Source organism: Phasianus colchicus, chromosome 1, assembly GCF_987193195.1.
Source record: "Phasianus colchicus chromosome 1, bPhaCol1.hap1.1, whole genome shotgun sequence".
NCBI lineage: Eukaryota > Metazoa > Chordata > Aves > Galliformes > Phasianidae > Phasianus > Phasianus colchicus.
The window spans coordinates 61017416-61042352 of record NC_143436.1 but is presented as its reverse complement, the minus strand read 5'-3'; the positions used below and the strand labels follow the sequence as shown (position 1 = coordinate 61042352).

General features: G+C 41.5%; 2 protein-coding genes across 2 annotated transcripts in view; one reads left to right on the top strand and one right to left on the bottom strand.

Moving 5' to 3' along the window:
- Window positions 1-521: 521 nt before the first annotated feature.
- CCDC77 (coiled-coil domain containing 77) lies at window positions 522-13147 on the bottom strand. The gene is made up of 11 exons (XM_031589859.2): window positions 12560-13147; window positions 10916-11132; window positions 9989-10131; window positions 9344-9440; window positions 6690-6756; window positions 5828-5922; window positions 4874-5022; window positions 4293-4530; window positions 3285-3410; window positions 3048-3200; window positions 522-1013 (listed from the first exon to the last, which is right to left on the bottom strand). The coding sequence occupies exons 1-11, from the start codon at window positions 12595-12597 to the stop codon at window positions 867-869; spliced, it is 1470 nt and encodes a 489-aa protein (XP_031445719.2). The 5' UTR covers window positions 12598-13147; the 3' UTR covers window positions 522-866.
- A 1930-nt stretch (window positions 13148-15077) lies between these two features.
- The window catches only part of KDM5A (lysine demethylase 5A), a 49120-nt gene continuing 39260 nt past the window's right edge, over window positions 15078-24937 (top strand). The window contains exons 1-5 of the mRNA XM_031589858.2: window positions 15078-15960; window positions 17875-17952; window positions 18995-19117; window positions 21293-21463; window positions 22161-22295. Coding sequence (XP_031445718.2) covers window positions 15796-15960; window positions 17875-17952; window positions 18995-19117; window positions 21293-21463; window positions 22161-22295 — 672 coding nt within the window. The 5' untranslated portion in view covers window positions 15078-15795. The remainder of the gene's footprint in view (window positions 15961-17874; window positions 17953-18994; window positions 19118-21292; window positions 21464-22160; window positions 22296-24937) is intronic.

The window sequence follows — 24937 nt, the reverse complement described above, 5'->3', positions numbered from 1 at the left end:
TTTGACAGCACAAGGACTTCTGTTATGTATCCACCTCTCCCAAACACTGAATAGGGATCTCTGTTGCCACTACCACATCCAAAAGAAGCTGTGGGCTATCACATGGAGTATTTTTTAAATGAGAACAGCTTGTATGCTTTAGGTGTATACTTTAGAAAGATATTATGCTGTTTCTGCCACATTTAACAAGGTAGAAAAGGTACAGTAGGAAATACTCTCAGTCTGGTGGACAAGATTTGCTGACACTGCAGTGAAAGCACAAATACCTTGTGATTACAAACTGGGCTGAAGCACACTGTAACATCCCTCATTAATTCATCTGTTTTCTACAACTGCAATGACCTGATGTTATATTGTAAAAGGTAGAGTTGGATATAATACATTTTAGTACAAAATTTCTGTGCAAGGTCATTTTCAAAGAAAATTTTCAGTTACATCCTGAATTGCCTAGGTACCAAAACAGTCATCATTGAACACACTTTAAAAGCTCTTTCTCACATAGGAAAAGGTGAGCCAAGCAATTCAGATCTTGATCTAGATCCTTTAATGGTCATTAATTTATATTCCTGCTTTCTAATATGCTCCAAATGAAGTTTAAGATCAGTACACACCACAAATATGAAAGTAATAAAAAGTCATAAGAATATTCCTGATATATCAGTCTTCTGATACTTTCTGTAGCAGACTCATCAGTGCCTATCAACAGACACAGCAACCTAATTTGGCACGTTAGGAATGGTTTGTGTGTCACTGATGGATGTTATGACATTCCTAGCTGCAGATTTCTTCAAGCCTTCTGTTACTGGATGCCAGTAAACAGGCAATGTCCCATTCCTAAAACTTTGATGCCAACTAAAGCCTCAGTTTCAGCAGACTCGTAGTTCATTCTCTAAGCCATAGATTTTTGCTTTTAAGTATTTTAATTCTTCTTGAATTTTACGAGTTAGTCTGTTTCCTTGACGAACCTCATGTAGAATTGCAAGATCCTGGTCTGGTCCAATATTCAGAGTCACCTAAGAAGAAAAAAAAAAAAATCAGATTAATAAAGAATGCAATTGAGAACGTACTATGAGTAAATGAGAAAGAGAACTCTAAAGGAGACCCTTTGTAGCTAGCAAAGAGGATGCTTCAGGTAATGTCAGTAGGCTAATGCATATCACCAGCAGAAAGTTATTTCAGAGCCAAAAAGTAGTAAAGCCTTTCATTCCTTAGGATGCTACAGTACTGGTAAGGAAGAAATCTGAACAGAATATTATCAAGTTTACTATAATCCGTTGGGTTACTTTTCACTGCCTGCATTATTTAGAGAATAAAATGAGGCAAGTTGAAACACTTACCTATTGATGTTTACATAGCAGTATGTTTTTCACCTCCTATGAAGACATTTCATCATCTTCTGCTATTAGAACTAGAAGTGATCTAACTGCTGTGGCCAGCTTGCTGCCTTCTGAACTGCATACAATTCAAGGGCAGCTCAAGAACAACTCCTAAGCTCAGGTCAAGGCATATAGCTGATATCGTGCTGAACTGAAGCTGTTGGATAATCATAGTTCCTGATGGCAAACTAGAAAGGGTTGACATTTTCCTGTCACCCTGGAATTGAATAGCATGCCAACCCAGTCACATTCAACACTGCAACAGCACAGACTTGAAAACTGATCATAAAGCCCTCTTTCCTCTTAACATTTTAGGATGTCTCACTGCCACCATGTAGTTCTTTGTCAAAGATTTTAATACACAGGTTAGGTCATTCAGGCATGGATAGTCATTTTGACCTCAAGTAATAAGAAGGATTTAAAGATCAGAAAAGATTTCTAACAAGTATTTTATTCTGCTGCCCTCTTGCGGTTGGAAGCGTAAAGAGATTATGAACACAACTAAGCATACCCACAGTAACAAAATACACAGGTCTGTAGTAAAGATATCATAGGCAATTCCTGTCTCTCACACTCATGTATATGGGAAGTTTAGCTCTTAAAAAGAAAAATAGGTAAACCCACAGTAAAAAAAAAATAAAAAAAAATCCAAGCCTCAATTCTCTGAATCATATCTTAGGTATCACAACTCAAACTCCAGAAGTCTGGGGCTTCGTTTCTAAGCTGTACAGAAGTTCGTCCGCACATCTAGAAGGTGCATTTTATTTCAAAGATACACAACCTCAACCTCCAGTCATTGTTTCTGCTGTGATTTCTGCACTATTGCAAATGATATATTTACAAAATAAACAATATTCACAATACTTACATCAATATTCCATCAATATTCTATTTGGAACAAAACCAAACCCTATAGCATCCCGAAAAAGTACAGCAAAACAGCATATTCTTTGCAGAACATTCTTTTGCATCAGTCCACTTTACTGCTTTCCAATTTTGAGTCTGCTGAGTGAGCCAAAGTTGTAACAAGGCATAATAAAGGCATTACAAGATTGTGGAAGGAGAAGAGAAGGCTCTGGAGAGACCTCATTGTGGCCTTCCAGTACTTGAAGGGAACATTTAAATAGGAGGGGGAATGACTGTTTATGAGGGTGGGTAGTGATAGGACAAGGGGGAATAGTCTTAAACTGAGACAGGGGAGGTTTAGGCTAGATATTAGGAGGAAGTTTCCACACAGAGGGTGGTGACACGCTGGAACAGGTTGCCCAAGGAGGTTGTGGATGCCCCATCCCTGGAGGCATTCAAGGCCAGGCTGGATGTGGCTCTGGGCAGCCTGCTCTAGTGATTGGCGACCCTGCACATAGCAGAGGGGTTGAAACTAGATGATCTTTGTGGTCCTTTTCAACCCAGGCCATTCTATGATTCTATGAGAACCTTCATAGCTAATACATCAACAGGACTGTTCCTGGACAAACTTGATGCTTGACTGATTAATGATGACAAATCTTTTTTGCTTAATAATATACAAAAGAGGGCAAGCTTCATCAAATATTAATATTCGAACAACCACTTAGGAAATAAATTTATTTTAACTCTAGGGAAATATTAATTTAAATACAGAGGCTACACCTTGATTGGTTAAGCTCATAGCAATTAGCAATGAGCTATTACCTTAAAAAGCTGCTTCTCTACATCTTTCAGTTTCTGCCGAAGCTGTTTAATGTCATTCTTAAAGCCTTCCACTTCCATATTACGACGTTTTTCCAAGGCCTCGTATCGCTGAGTCACCAGCTTCAGGCGCTTCCCCATCTTTTCTGAGCGTTCCTATAGAGATAAAAATTTGATGGAGTAACAGAATAGAGACTGTAAGAGCATCGCGTTGCTGGTAGATGATTACAGACTAATTACCTTAAAGAGTTCTCTGCCAACATCTCTCTCTTCACAAATCCTAGCCAGCTCACTTTCCAGGGTGATACACTGTTCTCTGTACATGTTTGATAGCCGCTGCTCCTGCATTAGTTCTTCTTGCAGCGCCTAAGACACAGAAGGAACAGAAACAACTCCAAAGCCAATGCTCACAATGTTTCCCCTGCTCTAGAAAAACAAGTGCTACATGTAGATAGCCTGACAGGCAAATAATAACTGAAACCAAAGCTAATGAAGTAACTAGGTTAGGACTCCTTCCACAATATTATAATGCCACTTCCATTACCAACACCTTTTAATGAGGTGATCGGTTCTGCATGACAGTTCAAAAGAACTCTCTCCTCTTCCCCTTAAACATAATATTCTATCATAGTACTGCAGTTCTCCTTTTCACAGCTACTTGCTCAGTACTGCATTTCAGAAGAATCTGCATTCAGCATAGATGAAACAGGCAGTAAGGGATTGTTTTATTTTCTACATTCTTACTGCCTCTTTGCCCACTTCAGATCTCTCAAGTGTGCACTGGAAGCGTATTAGAAGTGGAAGGAAAATCCTGACTACTATAAAAGAGCTAAGGAACACCAACTGAAAGGACTGTTCACTTCTGACAATGTGGACAAAATCAGACATCACATTCTAAGCCCATTAACTGAAAGCATTTATAAAAAAAAAAGTGCAACAGGCAAGTAAGGAACTGCTGGCCTACACATCATGTGTTTTGCAGAAGTAGAGAACTGCATTAGGTGTAAGAAAAAACAATAGTGAAACACTACCATAAATCCTAACCATATATTCTACCTGAAATTCAAAAACAACACTAAGACAGGACAGTTGTTGCATTCAGTATTTTTAAACACACTAGTGTCAGCAACAATGCAACTTAGAACAAGCCAGTACACCTTTGAAACAACTACTTACTGCTTAACTCGGCAAGAACCAGTCTTGCAATTTTGAAAAGATTGCTGTCTCCTTGGGACAAATAATAATTACCTTTACTTCTCTACTGTGGGGCTTCCCAGCTTCACGATCTGCTTGAAGCACCTTCTTGGTATCTCTCTGCTTCTTCTCTCCTGCCTCCCTGCCGATAAGCTGATCTGAGTCTTTGTCAATCTTCCTCAACAGATTTTCCTTCTCTACCATCCACGCTTTCTCACTGGCTCGAACATCAGACTTCAGCTGGAGAAAGTCACGAGTACTCTCATATAAGAGATTTTGAGTCTTGTTGAGTCTGTAAAAAGAGATCCAAGAGGATTTAGTTCATTTCCTCCCTAGTTCCTACCCTAATTGCCCCAGTCTTTGTTGCAAGTCAGAAGAAAGCAGACAACAAAAAGACAAGCATTTTCCCAGCATACTTAGCTCTTCTCATCTCATGAAAGATATACTATACAGAACAGGTTTTTTTGGTATGTTCACTGCTCCATCTACTTCCACATACTGCCAAAGTCAATGACTGCACAATGTGCTTCTCTGCTTGCTGCAGCAAGCAACATATTGAAAGCCAACATGGTTTTGTTGTTCCCCCTCTTCTCATCTCATGACTACATTACATCATGACATTCTCTCACACTCACTTATCTGTTAAAGTTTTAATCTTGTCCTGGTCTCTCTGATGCTGGACCTGGGCTTCTTCCATGTGAATCCGCCTGTCCTCTAGTAATGCCTGAAGCTGTTCCTTGGATAATCGTGTCTGTTCTTCTATCTGAGCTTGCAGGGCCTCCACCTAAATAGGCAGGCAAAGATTTACTACGGAAGATCTCACAACAGGCAGTGCTTCTTACCTTCCAAGTGTCTTTAAAATTCCAGAATTCAAGTCAGAGACTCTAGCTGATAATAACCTTTAGAAGTTTAATTTTTCATTTTTAGTTTTTGTTTTGATGTGAACTATTTTGAATAACTAAAAGATTAAGAAAAAAAAATCACACAAATAAGCAAGACGGGAAAACTATAAACAGCAGCAATAGATAAAAGATACCAGAAAGATTTAAACTGCACGCAGGATGTGACAAATCCTTTGGAATATGCAAACAGTTTTCTGCCTCTATGCTATCAGCTTCCAATGAAATGGTAATCATTAACCCAAATTCTAGAAAAGCAACCAGTCCACACATCTTGAAGAAAAAGAAATTGCTCAATGAAATATTAAATGTAAACAAAATGAGTGAAGAAGAGAGATGCAAAGAGTGCACATGGTCAGGGAGACAAACTGGAACAAGTAATTGAAAAACATTTTATGTACTATTTGAGAAAAACTTCAATTACAAATTCTGTCTTTAAAGGCACTACATACAAGTAGGCTTTACTGGAACATCTGCTTATGTAAAGCTCCCAGAGTCAGACCCAAGTTCTTAAATCTAAGCTATTCATCACAAAGAAACAGGCAAATTGATAGAAAGTGGGAATCAGTAGTAAGAGGAGGGGACCAATAAAACTGGTGTGCATATATCTTATGTAGGCAGACAGCATATTTATCCATCAATTTCCTGAATGGGCAGAAAATATGTCCTTCAGTTAGCAAATAGTTTTACCTGAAGTAGAAGTGTTTGGTTGTCTTTCTGATATCTCTCAGGACTTTCATGTATGTCTCCTTTTCCTGCTTGTTTTGAAGTGCTCCTCTTGGTGCCTATTTGCAGAAATCAACAAGTAGAAAAGTCTTCTCCAACATACCTGCAGTACCTTTCCAAACACAAGATACTGTATGTGCTAGATGGCTTACAAGAATAGGAAAAAGCTTGCAGCTGCTACAGTCTCAAGGACTTACGGGAGAGAGAACTGGATAGAAAACCGTTCCAGAGCTTGTAGAGACTGTATTTCTTTGTGCCATACTATCAAACTTAAATATTTAGGCAACGTACTGATTTTCTTGACACATACAAAAAGCAAACATACCATATTTTCTTAAATAAATGATGAATAAGCATAAAAAACAGCTGCACGTTTGTCAAATCTTGAACAAGTTTTGAGCTTGTTAGCTCATTTCAGTCAATTTGGAAATAGCAGTCCTTTCCAAACAGAAAATCTGCAAGTAGACACAGATCCAAACTACCACCTACATTTAAATGCAAGCAGAGCACCACATCATGGAATGGATATGGGGGGCTATTCAGTCACTAACTGCACAGTTCCAGAACAGCCATTCCACAGTCATACCAGCTTCTTCCCTAGCTGAGCAGATCACAAGCACAAGAGCCAGCTCAGTTTATTTTAAAGGATTTTGAAGTGAAGCATAGAGTAGAATATACATAAGGATGCACACATGGATACATTTAGGAAACTTAATGGAAGCACAACAAAGTATTCACAGTAAATAATTATTTTCGTACATTGGACAAACCACAGAGAAACAAGTATCAATTGTTAAGCTGCTGTTAGACCATCTTGGTATGATACCTGTTCTGGAATTGTCATTTCCTTCATGTGAGTCTCTGGATCTAGCTGGCCTTTGTAGAACAGTAACCTATAGAAACAAGAGTAGATAGCTCAACATCTTGATTTGCCATGACTAAGAATAAATCTTAAAGAGAGAACTGAGATATCTAAGACAATGGTAATATCTCACCTTTACCACAAGAAAAGGAAGACATTCACAAGTGTAATGCCTACAGTATAAAGAAATTGCCTTTATAACAGCAGAATTTTGCTATTTCAGCTTCTATTTTTTTCCAAATCAACTGGAAAATGATCCATCCTTTGCTGGCTTCACCAAGATGAAAATCAGCATCTTCAGAAGGAAAAAGAACATTTCGGGGGCAGACAAGAATAAAGAAGGTGAAAATTACAATTACGTTACTTTCTTTGCTCATACTCCTCTTAGCAGCCCAAAGAAACACGAAGAATCATTTATCAGCACATTCACTCAAACTATTAAACAAGCCTGGGATAAGAGCCCATGCAGCTATTAACATAAACCATCTGTTGAACAGAAGGCCACTTAAAAATAGGAGGCCAGAAGGGGACAGGTTATAACCCCAATGTTTATCTCAACGTAGATATTAGGAGGGCTGCTCCCACAGTAATGCCCTCTATTTTAATATGCTGGTTCACAACATCAGAAGCAGATGGTGGTGATACGGCAGTCAAGGTTGAACCTTCCAACTAACATTGTTACATTTTGTTGCTGTACAACAGATGGCAGCAGAGGGACAGCCTGACAAAATGGTGTCTGACACAGAAGTACATGTGAAGCAAAGGTATGTCACTGAATTTCTCCATGTGGAAAAAATGGCACACAGTGACATTCATCAATGACTGTTGAATGTTAAGGGAGATCAAACAGTCAATGTGAGTATGATGAGACAGTAGGTGGTGTTACAATACTTGTGACAGCACCATGAAAGACAAGTCATGTCCTAGACAGCCACATGTGGCTGTCACACCATGAAATGAAGAGTGTTTCAATCAGCTCATCCATATGAACTAGCAAATTATAACCAGAGAACTGTGTTGGAACTGAATACGGGATTCAGAGCACTGGAGACAATGCTGGCAAGATCAGAATATCACAAAGTTTGTGTCAAGAGGGTCCCATGAATGCTCACATGGGAACAGAAAGAACATGATACACAAGTTTGTCAGAACCTATTGAACCAACACGAGGCTGAAGGTGACATTTTCCTGGATCGCATCATTATTAGTGACAAGACATGCAGTCACCACTATGAGCTAGAGTCAAAATGACAATCCATTGAGTAGCAACGTGAATTCTCCATCAAAGAAAAAGTTCAAGAGGTAGAGTGATGTGCGGTGTCTTTTGGGACAGAATGATCTTTCTGGATTTCCTTTACAAACCATCAACTCTGATGCCTACATGACAATACTAAGCTGAAGGCTTGAAATTCCAGGGTCAGGCCAGAAAAGACAATCTTTCTCTTAAAACACAATAATGCCATGCTCCAAACCAGTCTGAAGGTCGTGAATCATGTGGCCAATCTTGGCTGGACTGTCCTGCTGCACCACCTATACAGTTGGAATATGGCACCTTCTGACTTTCGTCTCTCAGGCAGATGAAGGATAGACTGTGTGGGCAACACCTTCCTAGCAATGATGCTGTCATAGCAGCTGTGAAACAGTGGGTCATCTTCACAGGTGCAGATTTTTCCAAGCTCAGCATGGAGACTCCTCCATCACTAGTGAAAATGCAAAGCTAATGGTGGTGACTAAGCTGAAAATAGTGTTTTGTAGCTGAGAATCTTCTCTATCAAACAGTGTTATTGTACTCTTTGTATCTATTATAGTTTCCATGGAAATAAACAGGAGGCATTACTTTCAGAGCAACCTATGAATATAATAGGCCTAGTTGTAAGGATATCCATATTTTTGAATTTTAAAGCAAGATTTTTCCACTGCTTTAACAATGGAGAGCAATCACAAAGAATGCAGGGATCCAGCCTTTTTCCCCTTACCTTACACAAAGAGAAATCCTAACATTCCATCATCCTCTATATATCTGAATCATGCCATGTATGGCAAGAAAGTAGAAGTAGGTTCCACTATGCTACTTTTCACGTGCATTGCCACATAATCAGTTTGACATTATTTCTGTAACATGTAATACAACATTACCTAGAGAGGGAGGTTCTTCCATAGTCCCCTGCCCAGGAAACCATAACAGCAACCTTAACACTTCTGTACCCTTTATGGAGGTCCCAAATAATACTTGTGCTGTTCTGAAGATCAAGTATCTTGGAGTATCACACCTACTGATTTTCTGCACTTCCTTCTGTCTTTGTGCTCTTCTCTCCAGCTTCTCAATAACCACTTGCCAGATGGATTTAGGCTCCTAGCTGACATTTAGGGGGTTAATCTTGAGGTATAATTTGGAGGTAGAAGGGGCTGATGCTAACAGGACCTAGCTCCAGTGCGTTTGCTCCTACTTATCTGTCAGCTATACTAAAGCCTGATGCTGCTATAAAGCTACAAATTCCTCCCCTTTTTGAGCTTATTTAGCAACTTTTGACTTGGGAGATAGATTTGGTCTGTCAACCTTTGGTGTACACATCTTCTTGTAATAATTCAAAATAGCTCCACAGAAAAAATGAACTTGCCTTATGTGGTGGCTCCTTGTGAAAATATGTAACTTCTCCTACGTCTGTTCCCACTAAAGCCAGGAGATGTTGAATTTTTTTCCTATCCTCCAATTCCCTGGAATGTAAAGAAATGGATCAATACATTGTTACACACTATCTTTCCACCTTACTCATTAAAATCTCCAAGCTTTCCAAACTGTCAAGTTCTTGAGAATACTTTAATGAGCTCCCTGAGACATCCCTGATGTTGCACAATAAAAAAAACACCAATTCTGTTGGCACTGAGGAACGCTCTTCTTTTCAAACACGAGCCTGGTAACACATGGTAGTAAAGAATTTACATTCCACAGTTATGAACTGCATATAAAAACCTCGCAGATACTTCAGTGAATCGTAAGTACCCATTGTTTTTTTAAAGTAAACTAGGTTGAGGGTTGTATCAGATTTCTGTCATGCTCCAAAGAGATGCCAAAACATACAACACAGATTTTGTTTTCTTTTTTTTACTTAAGTTCTTAGAGCTTTAACAGAAAACTCCCACCCTGGAAGGTGTAGCTTTGCTGCTTCTCTGAATACTCCAGATCTGGATGAGAACTAGAAGGATCCATGGGATCCATGCACCTTCTACTGCCAGTGCCCCAGCCCAATATTCAGATAGCACACCTGATTTTCAGTCGGTCATTCTCAGAGTAAAGACGGAGCACATGTTCCCTCTCCTGGAAGAGGTAGACTTGCATGTCACTCAAAGCCTTTTGCAACTCTGCAATCTCCTCTTCTCGCTGACGTACTTCCCATTGCAGTTTGTGCTAGGTAAAGAGAAGGAAGGTACTTTCAGTGAGCACTGGGCAACAGTTAGAAACAACACACCACATAGGCCAGACCCTGTGTCTGTAAGTGGTGTGTTAAACTGTCAGCTTGAGTGAATTATGTTCTCCTCTTAAGACATTTGACCAGATGAGGGTAGTATTGAGAAATTATTAAGTAGGTTTCAATAGGGAGCTCAGTGTCTCTGTTGTCACTGTCACCCTACAACACCAGTAAAAAGACTTATGTTAGGGTCTTCCATTTCCAATGGTTTCACTTCTGCACCAATGGGCAGAGTGGTGTAAGTAACAGGAGTGACTTCAGAAAAACCCCTAGCAAATAAAATTCTTTTAAAGAAGTTACTGAAGGATAAATATTAAAAGCTTTATACAACTTAGTAGTGAAAAAAGTGTTCAGTTATAAAGTTTCATTAATGATTTTCTACCTAGTGCAGAAAACTAGCAATCCCTTCAGAAGACTATCCCCATTGGACAGATGACACTATTTTAGAACCAATCCTCTCTTTTCCCTATATATTAAATTAGTTGGGATGTCTGAGGGCTTTCAGGCCACTTCAGACATCATCAGTACTTGGGGAGGCACTCACAAGTGACCATTCTATTCCCAGAGGGTTAATCAAAACAAGATGACAGACAGATGTATCTTATTAAGGTATAAGAGAAAAGCAAAGTTAAAGGAAGCCCCTTCTCAAATGAAAACATTTTCAAATTTTGGAGTTTTTTTTTTTTTTTTTTTTTTTAAATCAAATAAAGCTCTTTTCCTAACCTGCTCATCATATGTTTCTTTGTATCTCTCCAACCTTTTTACCAAATCCTCATGTTCCTCATCAAAGTCGGCAATCTTCTTGCGGTAGTATTCCAGCAGCTCCCGGGAAGGGCGGAGGAAGGCCAGGCGTTCATTGATTGAAGGGAGAGGAGTAGAGTCCCCCTGACTCTGAGGCTGAGAACTAGAGTACTTGGATGAGCTGTGGGGGGTTGCCAGCCTAAACATAAATATATGTATATTTTCTATTACAATCACAAAGGTCAGTGCAGTGGAAGGGCAATACAGCAGTGTAGTAGCAAAAGGACTAGTATGAATAGAATGGTGTTACAAAGGAAAAAGTGCTCACTTGTCTCCAAAGATCTAGGCTCGCAAGGAAAACTCCACAAGGGAGAGAACTCTAACCAGAGATCCTTCCCCAGTAACAGTCAGCCCTTAAATGAGGTCTAGAGGTGCAGCCAGGCTCCACCCTTCTGGTCATACAGGTGAACCGCCTTCACCTGTGCTCCCAGGGCTCACTGGGTCCTTTCTCCAGGTGCTCAATCAGTGGTTCAGGCTGTAACTCAGCAGATACCATTACATTTTTTAATAGCATGCAAGCTTCAAACTATAAACCAATTTTAAGCAAAATATTTTTGCTTTTAATTTTCTAAAACGTAAACACGTTAGCTTGTCTGCACTCCAAGAATCATCAGAAAAAAACCAGTACTTAATAGAACCAAAAGCTTCATTCATTAAAGAACAGTTGGCAGATTTAGGGTACAGGATACGGGGGAAACTTATGGAAAAGGGAGAAGGACAAGTTGTCAGGGAAGGGAAGTCTCGTGGCTCACATAGGTGAATTTGAAAGAAAGAGAAGGTGGTAAATAAAGGAGGAGAAGAGAGATCAAGGAAGACAAAGTCTTTTGTTTTACAATTACAGGTAGCAACCACTACAAGATAAACGGACAACCTTTCATAGTCTCTATCTGGTATATGGAGAGAAAAACACTATCTGAAGTGTTTTTGATTTCACTGACTTTTCAGGAAAGATGACAATTTCAGGTTAGTTGAAGCCCAAACTTTGGATGTAGGATGAGGAGTCCACGTGGTTTTTTTTTCTGGTGTTAACTGTGAGTTAACCTTGACAATGAAATGGAAAGCTATGATTTCTTGAACTTATTACATAAATTGAATCAAGGATACGTATGTGTAATCACATATCTAGCTTTAAGCAGCATTTACTGCATTCAGACATTCAGCCTGCTGCAACAAGCACCACGTTTGCATACATAGAGCCGCACACACCATTCAATCCTTGGGAAGAGTTAGTTACTTACTGAAAACATCCTTTAATAGCATCATCTGCAACAGAATTAAAGTTAAGATCTCTTTAGAAGAGATCTATCCAACCTTAGTGAGAACTCACTCCAGAAGCCCAAACCAGAGCCAGGACTCTGCTCACAGGTGACACAGGGACGCGTTATGTGCGGCTCAGCAGGGCTGCTCGGGTCACAACTCAGATGCACAACATTCACGAAAACCTCATACGTGTCATTAATTCCTACCACTCTAGCACACTAATAACCATTAGCAAAAAGATACTTCGTGGAGGGACTATTCCCCCGTTTAACAACACGCTTGCAGAAAGAACAGCCCCCACAGTACCTTCTGGAGCGCCCCGCCGAGCCGCCCGTTGCGCTCATGGAGACCGCCGCTTCTTACCCTCCTCCACTCAAATAGCGGACAGACCCGCCGCCCGCCTCCTCCGCCAATCACGAGCAGCCTTCCTCGCGCATCGGGCCGTCTCTACCAATCGGCACTCGCGACACGGACAGCACGCGTCCCGCGCTGGCGCCTCTGGGAGTTGTAGTCTTGGAAGGGAGCGCTGCGCGTGCGCGGCGAGCGTTGGGGCGGGGGGAGCGCGCAGCTCCAGCTGGGGGTGTGGTGTTCGTTTGTGGGGCTGTGGTTTGGGTTCCGGTGAAACGACGACAGCCTGCTGCCAGGACTTACTGCGTGAACAGTAGTGGCAAAAGCATGCCGTTCTCCTATGGAAATAATAAACAGAATGATGCACAGGAGTTAGGAACCAGTCCCAAGATTCACTGTTTCAAATAACACCTGAATATCCAGATGTATTATTTTACATCATCTCATTGCTTTTCATCCTCTTCCTTCCCCCACGTATCTCCCCATACCCAGCAGCGCTTCTTATCATTGACGCAATGCAGCACTCCCTAATATAGGTACCACGTGTGCTAGAAAACAAACCTAGGCTTACTTCCAAAGCTATGAAGTTCTTTTTTGAACCAATTTTCTTAAAAAACTCAGAAGACAGCAAGATGGTGGTGGATAATTCTCTGGATGAAGGCTAGCACAGGCTGTGCTCCCCACCTCATGTAATGCAGCTGAACATTCTATATAAGAGGTGTAATTCTCCTCTCCTACAGAGAAGTTCCCTACAGGAATGCATCTGGATGGGTCTTGAATACCTCCAGAGAAGGAGACTCCAGAACCTCTCTGAGCAGCCTGTTCCAGTGCTCTGTCACTCTCGCAGTAAAGAAATTCCTCCTTGCATTATAATGGCACTTGCTGTGTTTCAGTTTGTGCACCTTGTTCTGTCACTGCACACCACTGAAAAGAGTTTGGCTCCATCCATTTGATTCCCACACTTCAGATATTTTTTATAAACAGCGATGAGATACTCCCTGTCTTCTCCAGACTGGAGAGTCCCAAGTCTCTCAGCCTTTCCTTGTACAAGGGATATACCAGACCACTCATAGTCTTTGTGTCCCTCTTTTGGACTCTTGCTAGATGTTCCCTATTTTTTTTGGACTGGGGAGCCCAGAATTGAACACAATACTTCAGATGAAAGTCATTCAGAAATGAACACAATAATACTCTGCCACCAGGGCAGAGTAGAAGGGAGGATCACCTTCCTCAACCTGTTGGCCATGCCCTTTTTAATGCATCCCTTGATACCACTGGCCTTCTGGGCCACAAGGGCACACTGCTGTCTCACGGTCAATTAGTTGTCCATCAGGACACCCAGGTCCTCTTCCACAGAGCTCCTCTATCAGCAGCTCAGCCCCTAACCTGTACTGGTGCATGCAGTTATTAACTCCCCATGTGCAAGACTCTTCACCTGCACTTGTAGAACCTCATCAGGTTCCTCCTCTCTACCCAACTTTCCAGCCTGTCCAGGTCTTGTTGAATAACAGCACAGCATTCTGCTTTGTCAGCTACTCCTTTCAGCTTTGTATCATTAGCAAACTTGTAGAGGGTGGGGTCTATCCCTTCTCCCAGATCACTAATGAAGATATAAAAAACAAGCTTTTCCCAAATCTTCCTGGACTCTTCCTATCAGTACCTTCTGAAACCCTCTCACCAAAACACAGAAATGAACTTTGAACAGCCTGGAAGGAAAACAATGGGCTGTTCCTACAATGAAAGTTTGGCATGGGTTTGGAGCTTTTTAGCATGCAGTTTTTTTCCACATAGTATTCTTGGCTGAGTCACTGCTTATCTTGGAAATGGAGTATGTTGGCGATTCAGTTTTTGGGAGCAGTCTCCATGCAAAAATAACCTGGTATTGCTCTTCAGAGAGATGAAAAAAAAAAAAAAAAAAGCCAGGGTTATGTAGAAACACAATTTCTAGTAGCTGGTGGGCTAACATCTGCACTCCACATGCTCTTAGTCATAAAAATATCCATCATCCACGTCCAGAGCCCCCTGCAGAAACGTAGTGAGACATTGCCACAGCACAATATTCGCTGGTAGGCTCATTCCACGTTTCACAAGATCGGTTTGTTCTTATCAATTTTGTCAAAACTGACCATTTGCTTCCAAGCCATTTCTTTCCTGTCTGTAAAATGGGGGCACCACCTCCTCAATCTAGCAGGGAAACGCTGCTGATGGAAGCGCGTTAATTTGCCTGACGCAGACATGGTGAGCCTGGAGGGAGCAGGAGGAAATTACTTTCTCTGGGCCTGAAACGGTACAGTGACTGAGTATTAAGCAACGAGAATAAACAGAGAGTTCCCTTTCAAAGAGCGTGTTTTTAATGGCTACGGACAAAAACCAACACACTGCTCCCAAACAGGGCATAGCACGGAGCCACCAAAAGGAAAGGGGTCCGCCCCTCCCCCTCCCGAGGGCCCAACGGCCGCGAGGGGCCGGGCCTGCAAGGGGGCGGGGCTCTCAGCCTTCCTCCTGACGTCCTGCTCAGACAATGGGCGAAACGGCCCTTCAGCACCGGAAGTGAATGGTCCCAGTATCGTCGCACATTCCTCCGCGCCGGAAGTGGAGGCGGACCCCTTCCCCCCTCGACCCCAGTTCCCCTCCCCCGGCCGCCCCCGGCGCCACGCCGCACGATTCCTCTAGAAGTGCCGGGCCGAGCGCTTTTCTTCTCGGTTTCTCCGGAGCAGCGTCCCCGCGAGCGGGCGGGGACGGCGGGCGGCCGTTCCCACGGCGCTGGTGGCCGCCTGGAGACTAGCGCGGCGGAGGGACTATTTTTCGGATCGGAAGACAACAACTGCTCCCGCTTCCGGGGGAGGGCTGAAAGCGACCGCGTAACTTCCGGACGAGCTGGAACGCGAGCCAGAGGGGCTCGGCGCGGGGGGAGGTAGCCCCGGGGGACGGGGCGACGACACCCGGCAGGAGCCGCCCCGCGTGCCAGCAGGCCGCGCCGCCCCCCCCTTCCTCCCCCCCCTGCCCCGCCCCGGCCTGTCCTGTCCGGCCCTGCCCTGCCTCTGCCTGGCTCCGGCCGCCGGAGGATGCGCCTCGGCCGTCGGCCCTGCCCCACCGGCCGCCCCTGAGGGCCGCCCCTCTGTGCCCGTGCCTCGGTGCGCTCCCCGCCCCCCTCCCGCTCCCCGCTGCCGGCAGCGCCTTCCCCCCCTTCGGCCATGGCGGGGGGCGGCGGGTCGCGCTACGCGGCCGAGTTCGTGCCCCCGCCCGAGTGCCCCGTATTTGAGCCCAGCTGGGAGGAGTTCAGCGACCCGCTCGGTTTCATCGGCCGCATCCGCGGCTTGGCCGAGAAAACCGGCATCTGCAAGATCCGGCCCCCCAAGGTACCGCCCGCCTGGCGCGGGGGCAGGGCGGGATGCGGCCGCAGCCGGGGCCCGGGGAAGCCGGCGGCTCTGGGGCGCGGCGGGTGGCTGGAGCTAACGGGCTCTGTCCCTGGGCGGCCACCGGGGTCGGGAGCCCCTTCCTTCGCTCCTCGGGTGTTTCCGGCCGAGTTTGTGGTACTCGCTGCGGTTGGGACCCCCCTGGGACTGTTCAGTTGCCGTGCCCCGGTTGCTGGGGTTCCGTTTGTCCCCTTCCTCAGGCTACGCCAATGACGCAGAGACCCTATGCGGCGGTCCTTGAGCTTAGAAGTGGTTTTGGAGCGGGTGAGAAGCCTGTAGGCAAGGCCAGGGCCCGGGCTTGACGCTCTTCTTGGTGTAATAACCAACAAGCGATGTGTTGGGAAGCTGCAGCGCGTTGTAGCTGAAAGTAGGCATTTGCACTGTAAGGAGGGGGAGGAGGAAGGACGTGCCTTGTAAAGGGGCCATTGTTTGTAAACAGCCTTCAGACTGTTGGTGGAAGCGCGGCCAGTCCGGTTGTGCGCAGGAGTTTAGTGTTTGTGTTAGCAGGTTAGAAGGTTGGAGCTGAACACCCCTTTCCCCACCAGGCCATTGGAGGTGTTTTATGATGCCTTGCTCTGTGACCATTCAGACAAGATCATCATGCAGTGTAGGAGCTCAGAGCCTTTTTTGTAATTAAGTACAAACAAAACTATAAAAAAGGAGAGTGAAAAATAGCAAAGGAGAGAGAAAAAGAACATGAAAACAAGGAGCTAAGAGTAGCCTGGATATGACGACTGCCAATTAGATTCTATGATCCTTCCTTTCCTGACCCACAGGGTTGCTGGAATCTTTTTAGGTGGTTTAATGTCGTGGTGAAATCTTGACATCCAAGAGGCTGCCCTTTCTAAAATAAGCAGAATGGCTTAGGTTGGGGGAGAGGTCATAGGAAACTGATCCAGATCTGATTCATTGAGAGCACCTAGAACTTTCCTAGCCAATGAAGACTGCAGTGTTTCTCTGTGATTGTTTGGCCATTGGTGTTGCAGGGCCTTGCCAGATGTGTGCATCAGGTTGGTTTGCGATCTGCAAAAAAGGACTAAATGAGGCACCTGGTGCTAACCTTGCTGATTCTAATCCTTTTCCATTATTAGAATCTGATTTTACAGTTGTGCTTCAGGCCTTCAGATGCTGCAGCCATTCATACAACAAATGTGTTGCTTTTTTTGTCCATCTGTAATGTTGTGTCCTTCCTCTGTTGTATTTACTGCCTGGTAGACTACCTACTGTATTTTTAAGATTTCTTAAGAGGTACTTAAAAAGCTGATCTGTACTTGTTTTGATGTCATAGTGTGGTTTAGAGAGAGGAGATGGATCTGGGAGGCATGTGTGATTGGGTCTGTGTGATTGAACCAAGTACTGACTGTTCAGAAAGTCATTATTTAGGACTGCACTTCCGTTGGAGTGTCGGACTCCTGACTGCTGTTATTGTCTTTATTGAAATATGGATGTAGGCAAACATAGAAAAGTTACGTGCATAATATTGTATGTTATTTGGTGTTTATCACTGTTGATAGTGACAGTTTTGCAATGTGCAGGAAATACAGAACTTAACGTCTTTGAATAAATGCCAACAAGCAGCACGGTCTCTTTCTCAAGTGAGAGCCCAGTGTGAAATGGGGCATGCTGAAATGCATCAAGCCTTATTTTCTTGTTTATTTCTAACTTTGTGAAGACTTCTTTCATCTGACTGAAATGTTGTGAGAACATTTTAGAAGCGTGATAATAGCGTAAAACTGGAAAATATTACAAATCCTGCTGAAACTCATTTACTGGGGGAATGACCAAGTTACTAAGGCCTTTTGTGCATTTTTAGTGAAGTTTCTTGAAACACTGAAATGTCTTTCTGTCTCTCCTTAGGATTGGCAGCCTCCATTTGCCTGTGAAGTACAAAGTTTTCGTTTCACTCCACGAATTCAGCGCCTGAATGAACTGGAGGTGAGCCTTTCTACTGTTGATACAATTTTGTGTTTACACTGAAAGCTGTGGGTCTCCTTGCTTGAAATTTACATCTTGTCAGGTTTCTGTGTGGGGAGACTTTAGAAACCGGTAGACCGCATCAGTGTTTATACTTGGCAGTGGCAGACTCCATAGAAAATAACTCTCAGTGGCTTTGAGAAAAGTCTGGTTTTATTTTATTACCCCAAATAACCACAAGAGTCTTTCACGTTCAACTGGAAATGTCTAAAATGAATGCCAAATGCCATGTTGCATAGTAAGAGCAGCCAGTGTCTGGCCTTCAGAGCTCTGCAGGCCATGATTTATTTATTTTTCTTAAAATATTTAGTGCTGTTCTGGAGCCTCTGGTTACCTTATAGTCAGTTATCCCAATAATGCCTCTTAAGCATTAAAATGATGTTGCTTTGTATTTTATGAGACTAGTTATGGTTGGCTAATTTTATGTTTCAAAAATGTAGGGGAGATTTCTTGAAAACAATGTGAGAAATATTCTGTCCTGCCTTTTCCTTTTCCCTGCAGCATTTCTCAAAGCCTTGCACTGTTCCTATACCAAAATGTCATACATCGTTTCACTTATAAATGGGTCCCCTTATGGAAAGTGATTTGAGCACTCCAAAAATACTCAAGGGAAGAGCTCCTTTTGCATGGTTAAGGCATATAGAAAAGCTGTTTATAACCCTGCTGTTTTCCCCCACAGATTTTATTAATTGTTGTTTCTTGTGTTTCTCCTTGGAATTCTGAGTTTAAGTGAATATTTTAGTCTGAAAATGTGAAATTTTTAGGTAAAAGTTTTGGCTTATGGGATTTCAAATACAGAGAACAAAAGCATATATAATTTTATGTTTATAGACATCTTTCTTTTTACTAAATATTCTTTTTTTTTTTTAATCTGAGAGATACCTTACATGATGAGTTGTGCTTTGAAAATATAGACACTATAAAGCTTGTCATGTTTTTTGTCGGGGTGAAATGTATTGTCAGAATTTTTTTGGGATGTATGCATTTGTCTTATTGATTGCAGGCAATGACAAGAGTGAAGCTCGACTTCTTGGACCAGTTAGCAAAATTTTGGGAACTTCAAGGATCCAATTTAAAAATTCCTGTGGTGGAGAGAAAAATACTGGATCTCTATGGTCTGAGCAAGGTGAGTAAGCAAATCCGGCATTGCCTGGTCAGTCAGAGACTTCATTTTTCATTCAAGCTTGAGAAGCCAGGCAACAGGGAGGGCTTGTTTTACAGCACCAGTCTCATTAATATGGAGATGAAATGAAAATGGGGAAAAAATCAGAGTGGAAAAAAAACTTACAAATTGCAAGGTTGTGTTAGATGTGTCTGTCACAGTTACTTCAGTTGGCTTTAGTTGAGTCACATCCAGCACAAATTAGTTGCTTGAAGATCCTGATGTTAGCCGTTTGAATTCAAGTTGTCCTCTTTTATGTATGGCAGAGCTGTAGGAGTTGAGATGTTCTTTGAGAAGGTGGTAGCATGCTTGCATGCGTTTCAGCTCCTCACCTAGCAATTCTGTAATAAATTGCAGTAATTGCTCCCTTCTGTCTCCTGACACAGATTTTCCATGTGATGTAAACATGCATCTTTGGGACTTTATACTGTCAACTTCTGGAATAATTATTTTAATCTGTTTCCAGTACAGGCTGTGCTTAGGGCTAGCTAAAGCTTTATGCTGCTGTAGTAATCTCTGATGTGTTGTTTTTTCACATTTTCATGCAAATAAAAATTTCTGGGGTTTGCCACTGGCAAAATGTACATAGTTATAAACTTGTCTGCTAAAGAAAGGCCATTAATATAAATAGGTGGATTTGTTTGGCAAGGTGACAAATTAAGATATGGTAGTACTAACATTTTTGTGTTCAAGCATTTGTTTCCATTCTCCTATCAAGATCCTATCAAGATTTCTTTCTCTTAAATCTTAACATTTTTACTTAGCTTCTCTTAAAGATGAAGTCTATTCAGAAGTCATAGTTCTTTCAACTGAAATTGCTGCTAGCATGCAAACAAGAGGTGATAATGTCTTCCAGTGTTTATTTTTGTGTGTACTGTGCTTTGCTGGGCTACAAAAAACCATCATACTGGTTCTGGAAACGTCTGGGTCACTGTTACGGGCTTGAAAGTTTTAGTATGTTCCAGATATGGAAACGTAGACTGATTTTGTTAACTTATTCACTTCTCTAGCCACAGTTCATGTAAAGATAACTTCAGCAATCACATCTTCATGGACATGTAAAAAAATAAATTGAAGTTTAGGAATAGCTTTGTTTAAACTGATTTTATCTTTGCTGTAAGTATGAGAAAAATAACGATCAAGAATATCACTGTATTATGAGTGCAACTCTCTCTAATAATGAAAAGAAACAGAATTAACTAATATATTTGTCACTGTCACAGTTAGACATTTGAGCTTACTGCAGCCTGAGAAATAAATTCTAAGTTTCACTCCAGTAACAGTTGTTTTTTTTCTTTGAGGTTTTCAACTGTCTGTGAAATATTAAACATGAAATTTGATCATGGTACATAGAGACATGAAATGCAAAACCATGCTGTAGTAGAAAATGGTATTAGTTGTATAATAATGTGAATTAAATTACAATCCATTTGGGTTTTAAACTACTTGGTAGTAGTTTAACCACTCCCTTCATATGGTTCATAAACCATATGAAGGGAGTGGAGGCAGTGGAATTGTGGCCAGTGTTTCAGATCAAGCAAGTAGTCATTTTTCTTTCTATTTTCTTGCATGTAACAGTGACAGTTCCTGTATGCAAACTGTTAGATTCAAAACAATTATTTCAGGTGTAAAAAGTGGGTGAGTTAAATGGAAGGTTAATTCAGTTTCCTCTCTTTGTACAGTAGTCTCTCTGCTGTTTGGGGTTTTCTGAGAGTTTTTGTAACTGTGAAGTCCAGCGCTCCTTTCTATGTGGGGTCTGTTAGAATTGGCTTCGCTGCTGGCCAGACTTGTGTTTTGCATCAGAGTGTGAGTCTGGTGAGAGTTAACTTTTCCATTTGGTCTGATGGTGGGTTTGTATTCTTTCCAGCTTGTCAGGAATCTTAACTGTTGAGTTCCTCCTGTCTAGAACAGTATGCAGATTGTGTTTACTAGGGAAGCTGTAATAATAAATATAATAAGTAGGGAGGTTAATTGTTTAATTATAGTACTAGTCCTTCAGGAAACAAAAAGCAAACTCAGGTTTCTGCCATTCTTTAATAGAACCTTTTAGCATTTGATTGCTGTAGTTGATTTATGATTTATATGAGGTGGTGAGAGCAGTTCAAAGCCCTTAACTTTTTGTGTGTGTGTGTGTTTCAGATTGTTGCTGGCAAAGGAGGTTTTGAGGTAGTCACTAAAGAGAAGAAATGGTCTAAAGTGGCAAGTCGGCTTGGCTACCTGCCAGGAAAAGGCACAGGATCATTACTGAAGTCTCATTATGAACGGATCTTATACCCCTATGAGCTTTTCCAATCTGGGGTCAGCCTAATGGTGAGATGCTTCTCTTTCAGGATATGAAGATGAGGTCCAAACTGCATGTGGCTGCTTGTTGCTGCATGCAAAAGCAGAAATCAGATTCTGTGCTTTTAAAAGTTGCAGTGATGTAGACAAATGTATACCCACCCTAATACTTACAATACTGTCAGTACTTAACAGGATAGTAGCAAAAGTTGTAATGTGACCTTGTGTCGTAATTTTTTCTCAGCAATTTCTTTATAAGACCAAGACCAGCCCTATTAAGGAAAACACTATGAGACAAGGACACTTTCCACTTGATCATGTTGCTTGAAGCTCCATCCAGCACTTCCGGAGAAGTGGGGCATCCACAGCTTCTCAAGGAAGCCTGTTCTAGTGCTTCACCACCCTTGTTGTGAAGAAATTCTTCCTTGTATTTAATTTAAATCTAGTCTTTTTTTCTTATTTTGAAACCATTATCCCTTGTCTTCTCACTAAATTCCCAGATAAAAATCTGCTTATCTTTCTTGTAGGTTCCCTTTAAGTAAGGCTAAACAGCTCCCACGCCAAGGGTACCTGGATTAATCAACTCCTTGTCCAAATTGCATGTGTAACAGTGCTGTGTGACTTCAGTCATTGGCTTATTTCTTAATAAAGAGAGTGGTTTACAGGCCGTAGAATGATCAGCACTACCTGATCAATCAACACGGTGTTCTGTGCTTTGATCTTCTAGGGCATCCAGAAGCCTAACTTGGACCTTAAGGAAAAAGTGGAAGCTGAGGACCTCAGCTCAGATGCCCAAACTTCACCAAAGCAAGGTTCAAGAATGAATGTCGTGCTGAAGAGAACCAGACGTGTCAAGTCCCAGGTACCCCTGTTTGGTTATTGCAGAGAACTCTTATTCCTTGTACCACCAAAGCAATACTGGGAATGCAACAGTCTTTGGTTGTGGAAGCCTCCTCAAAAGCACCACAAGAAAGAAATCTTTACTTAAATAAAATGCAGAGAAGGATGTCTCTCTGAGACTTTGCTTGTGGCAGATGTGCTGTTAAAAACTTCTAAAAGCTGCTTTTTGTTTTTTGTGCTTAGCCTGTGTGCTTTGATAGAGAATATAACTGTTGGCCATTTGGTGGAGTGTAAGTGAAAGGTGGATTTACCTTTAGAACAAATTCTTATTGCTTCATGTCATTCTATATTTGCTTTAAACATCGTGAAGCAAAATGAGGTTAAAATTCTGTTGTTTTTTTTCAATACGTTTTGCTTGTTGGCTGAGTTGATAAAGAACACTTAATCTCCTCTTTGCCTCTGATGTCATGACTGATTCAGACTAAATTGTCCCTTTTGATCTGTTCTCTTTACTAACAGAAGCTGATTTGGCATTATTTATTGCAGCCACATAGCAATGCATCAATCACACAAGCAGTCCCTGGCTTTCCAATTGTGTTAGTGAGGTGTCACAAAACAAAAAACAAAACACCTAAGAATGCTGCAGTTCCTGCAGCAGTCATTCATCGTGTGGAATTCTGCTTTGAACTAATCTTGAGAGACAGTGCCAGCGTGTGACCTCTTTCCTCCTCCATGGTGTGGAAGTGTCACTGTGTTATTAAGATCCTTAGGATTTTTTTCTGATGCTTCTTTTTTTTAGAGTAACTCTTACTTCTCATTGGAAGAGTCACTCTGTGATAGTTCTGACACAACATAGTTGCTTAATTTCATCTAAAGGTGCTGCATTTTCAAAACGAGAGAGGTGATTTCACGTGAACGATGTGCAAAAAGTCAATGCATATATATTTAAGTACCTTCTAGAAGATCTATACTCACATTATTTTTTAAGCAATTTAATTATTAAAATAGCTGAACTAAATTCTTCAATAAAGGAAGAAGTCAGCCTACTCACGTAGCTGGAGAAGTATTTCTAGGCTGTGTTGGAAGCTATGTATAAATCTGTAACTGTGTTTAGAAATAGAAATTTGTCCTCAGGATCCCCAAACTGCAGAAGTAAAAGATTTGGAGAATACTGAGAAATTGTCCCAGATTTCAATACCTTGTTATTGTAGACAGGACTCTGCTTATTGTTTGAAGTACACATCTGGAATTGTACCAGAAAATTAGGTGTTCCTTAGAACACAGGTAATAGGCAAATAATGTTTAAAAAAAAACAAACAAGAACCCAACCTGCTAAATAAATGTCATTCTGCTCTAGCTGCTGTATCTCAGTTACTGTTGTTTGCTGAGTTGTCCAGTGCCTGGTTAGTGAGCATAGCTAATTACACTGAACACTGCATCTCAGGAGATTTTTTCCAGAGTTAAATGCATTTTTCCAAAATGGTCTGCATCTTATTTCTGCACCTGAGAATGGGAGATACATAAGAAATGATGAAGGTGATAACTGGAGATTACTGAAGTAAACCCAGATCCTCAGAAGAAGCTGACAGATTTTAGAATAGCGAATGTTTTAATTTTTAAAGTTAAAAAATAAGTGAAGGAAAATAGGGAATGAGAATTCTCCTTTGTGAAAGAACTTTTTTTTTCCAAGAAAGGGAATAGTTTGGTTATGAGATATTCTCCTTAAAAAAAAAAAAAAGATTAATTCTCTATTCCTATCTTACAAAGAAAACTCTGAAATAGAGAGAATGGAGGAGGGTAACTGAAGTACTTGTGGGCAACAATAACAAAAAAAGAAATAGAATGAATTTAGGTTACGAAAAGAAATAATCTTTAAAGTTGGGTTAAATTCTTTGTTAGGAAAAAAATGAATGTCTTCACAAAATATCTTTTAGGATGTATTTTAACTGACAAGGGAATTTATCTAATGAGGATACATCCTAACAGTTTCTTGTAAAGTAATGCAGTGCTGGAAGAAAACTGTAATGAAGTGCTGTCTTTTCGAAGGAGATCAATTTGGTTAAATAAAAAGCATATTAATGTCTAGATAAGTTTCTAAAAAACTGAAAAGAATTCTGGGTAATGTCTGCTTCCAGTATTCTGTTACAAACCTGGATGGCTTTAGAATAGCAATTCACAAAATAAAATAACATTTTTTAACTCGAAAAAAAAAAAAAGGCAATAATTCTGTGAAATGATAGAACTCTGGGGGATGCTTATGTGCCCATTGCACACAAATACTTGAACTCTTGATTGTAACTGCTCTCATCATATCATAGAATCATAGACTGCCTTAAGTTGGAAAGGACCTTAAAGTCCATCCAGTTCCAACCCTGTGCCGTGGGCAGGGCTGCCACCCAACAGCTCAGCTGCACAAGGCCCCATCCAGCCTGGCCCAGAGTGCCTCCAGGGATGTGAGCTTCTTATAAATGATTTTCCCTTACAAAGAGAAAGCCTTTGAGTTGTACTTTCTGTTGAGAAGGTTAAAAAAACAAACAAACAAACAAACAAAAAACAAAAAAAAAACCAAAGATCTTCCTGCATCTTTCAGGAAGTCTAATCAAGTTTGTTTTCGCTTTTTTTGTTATATTAGCAATGAAAGAAAAGTAAGAATGTGGAGTTTTG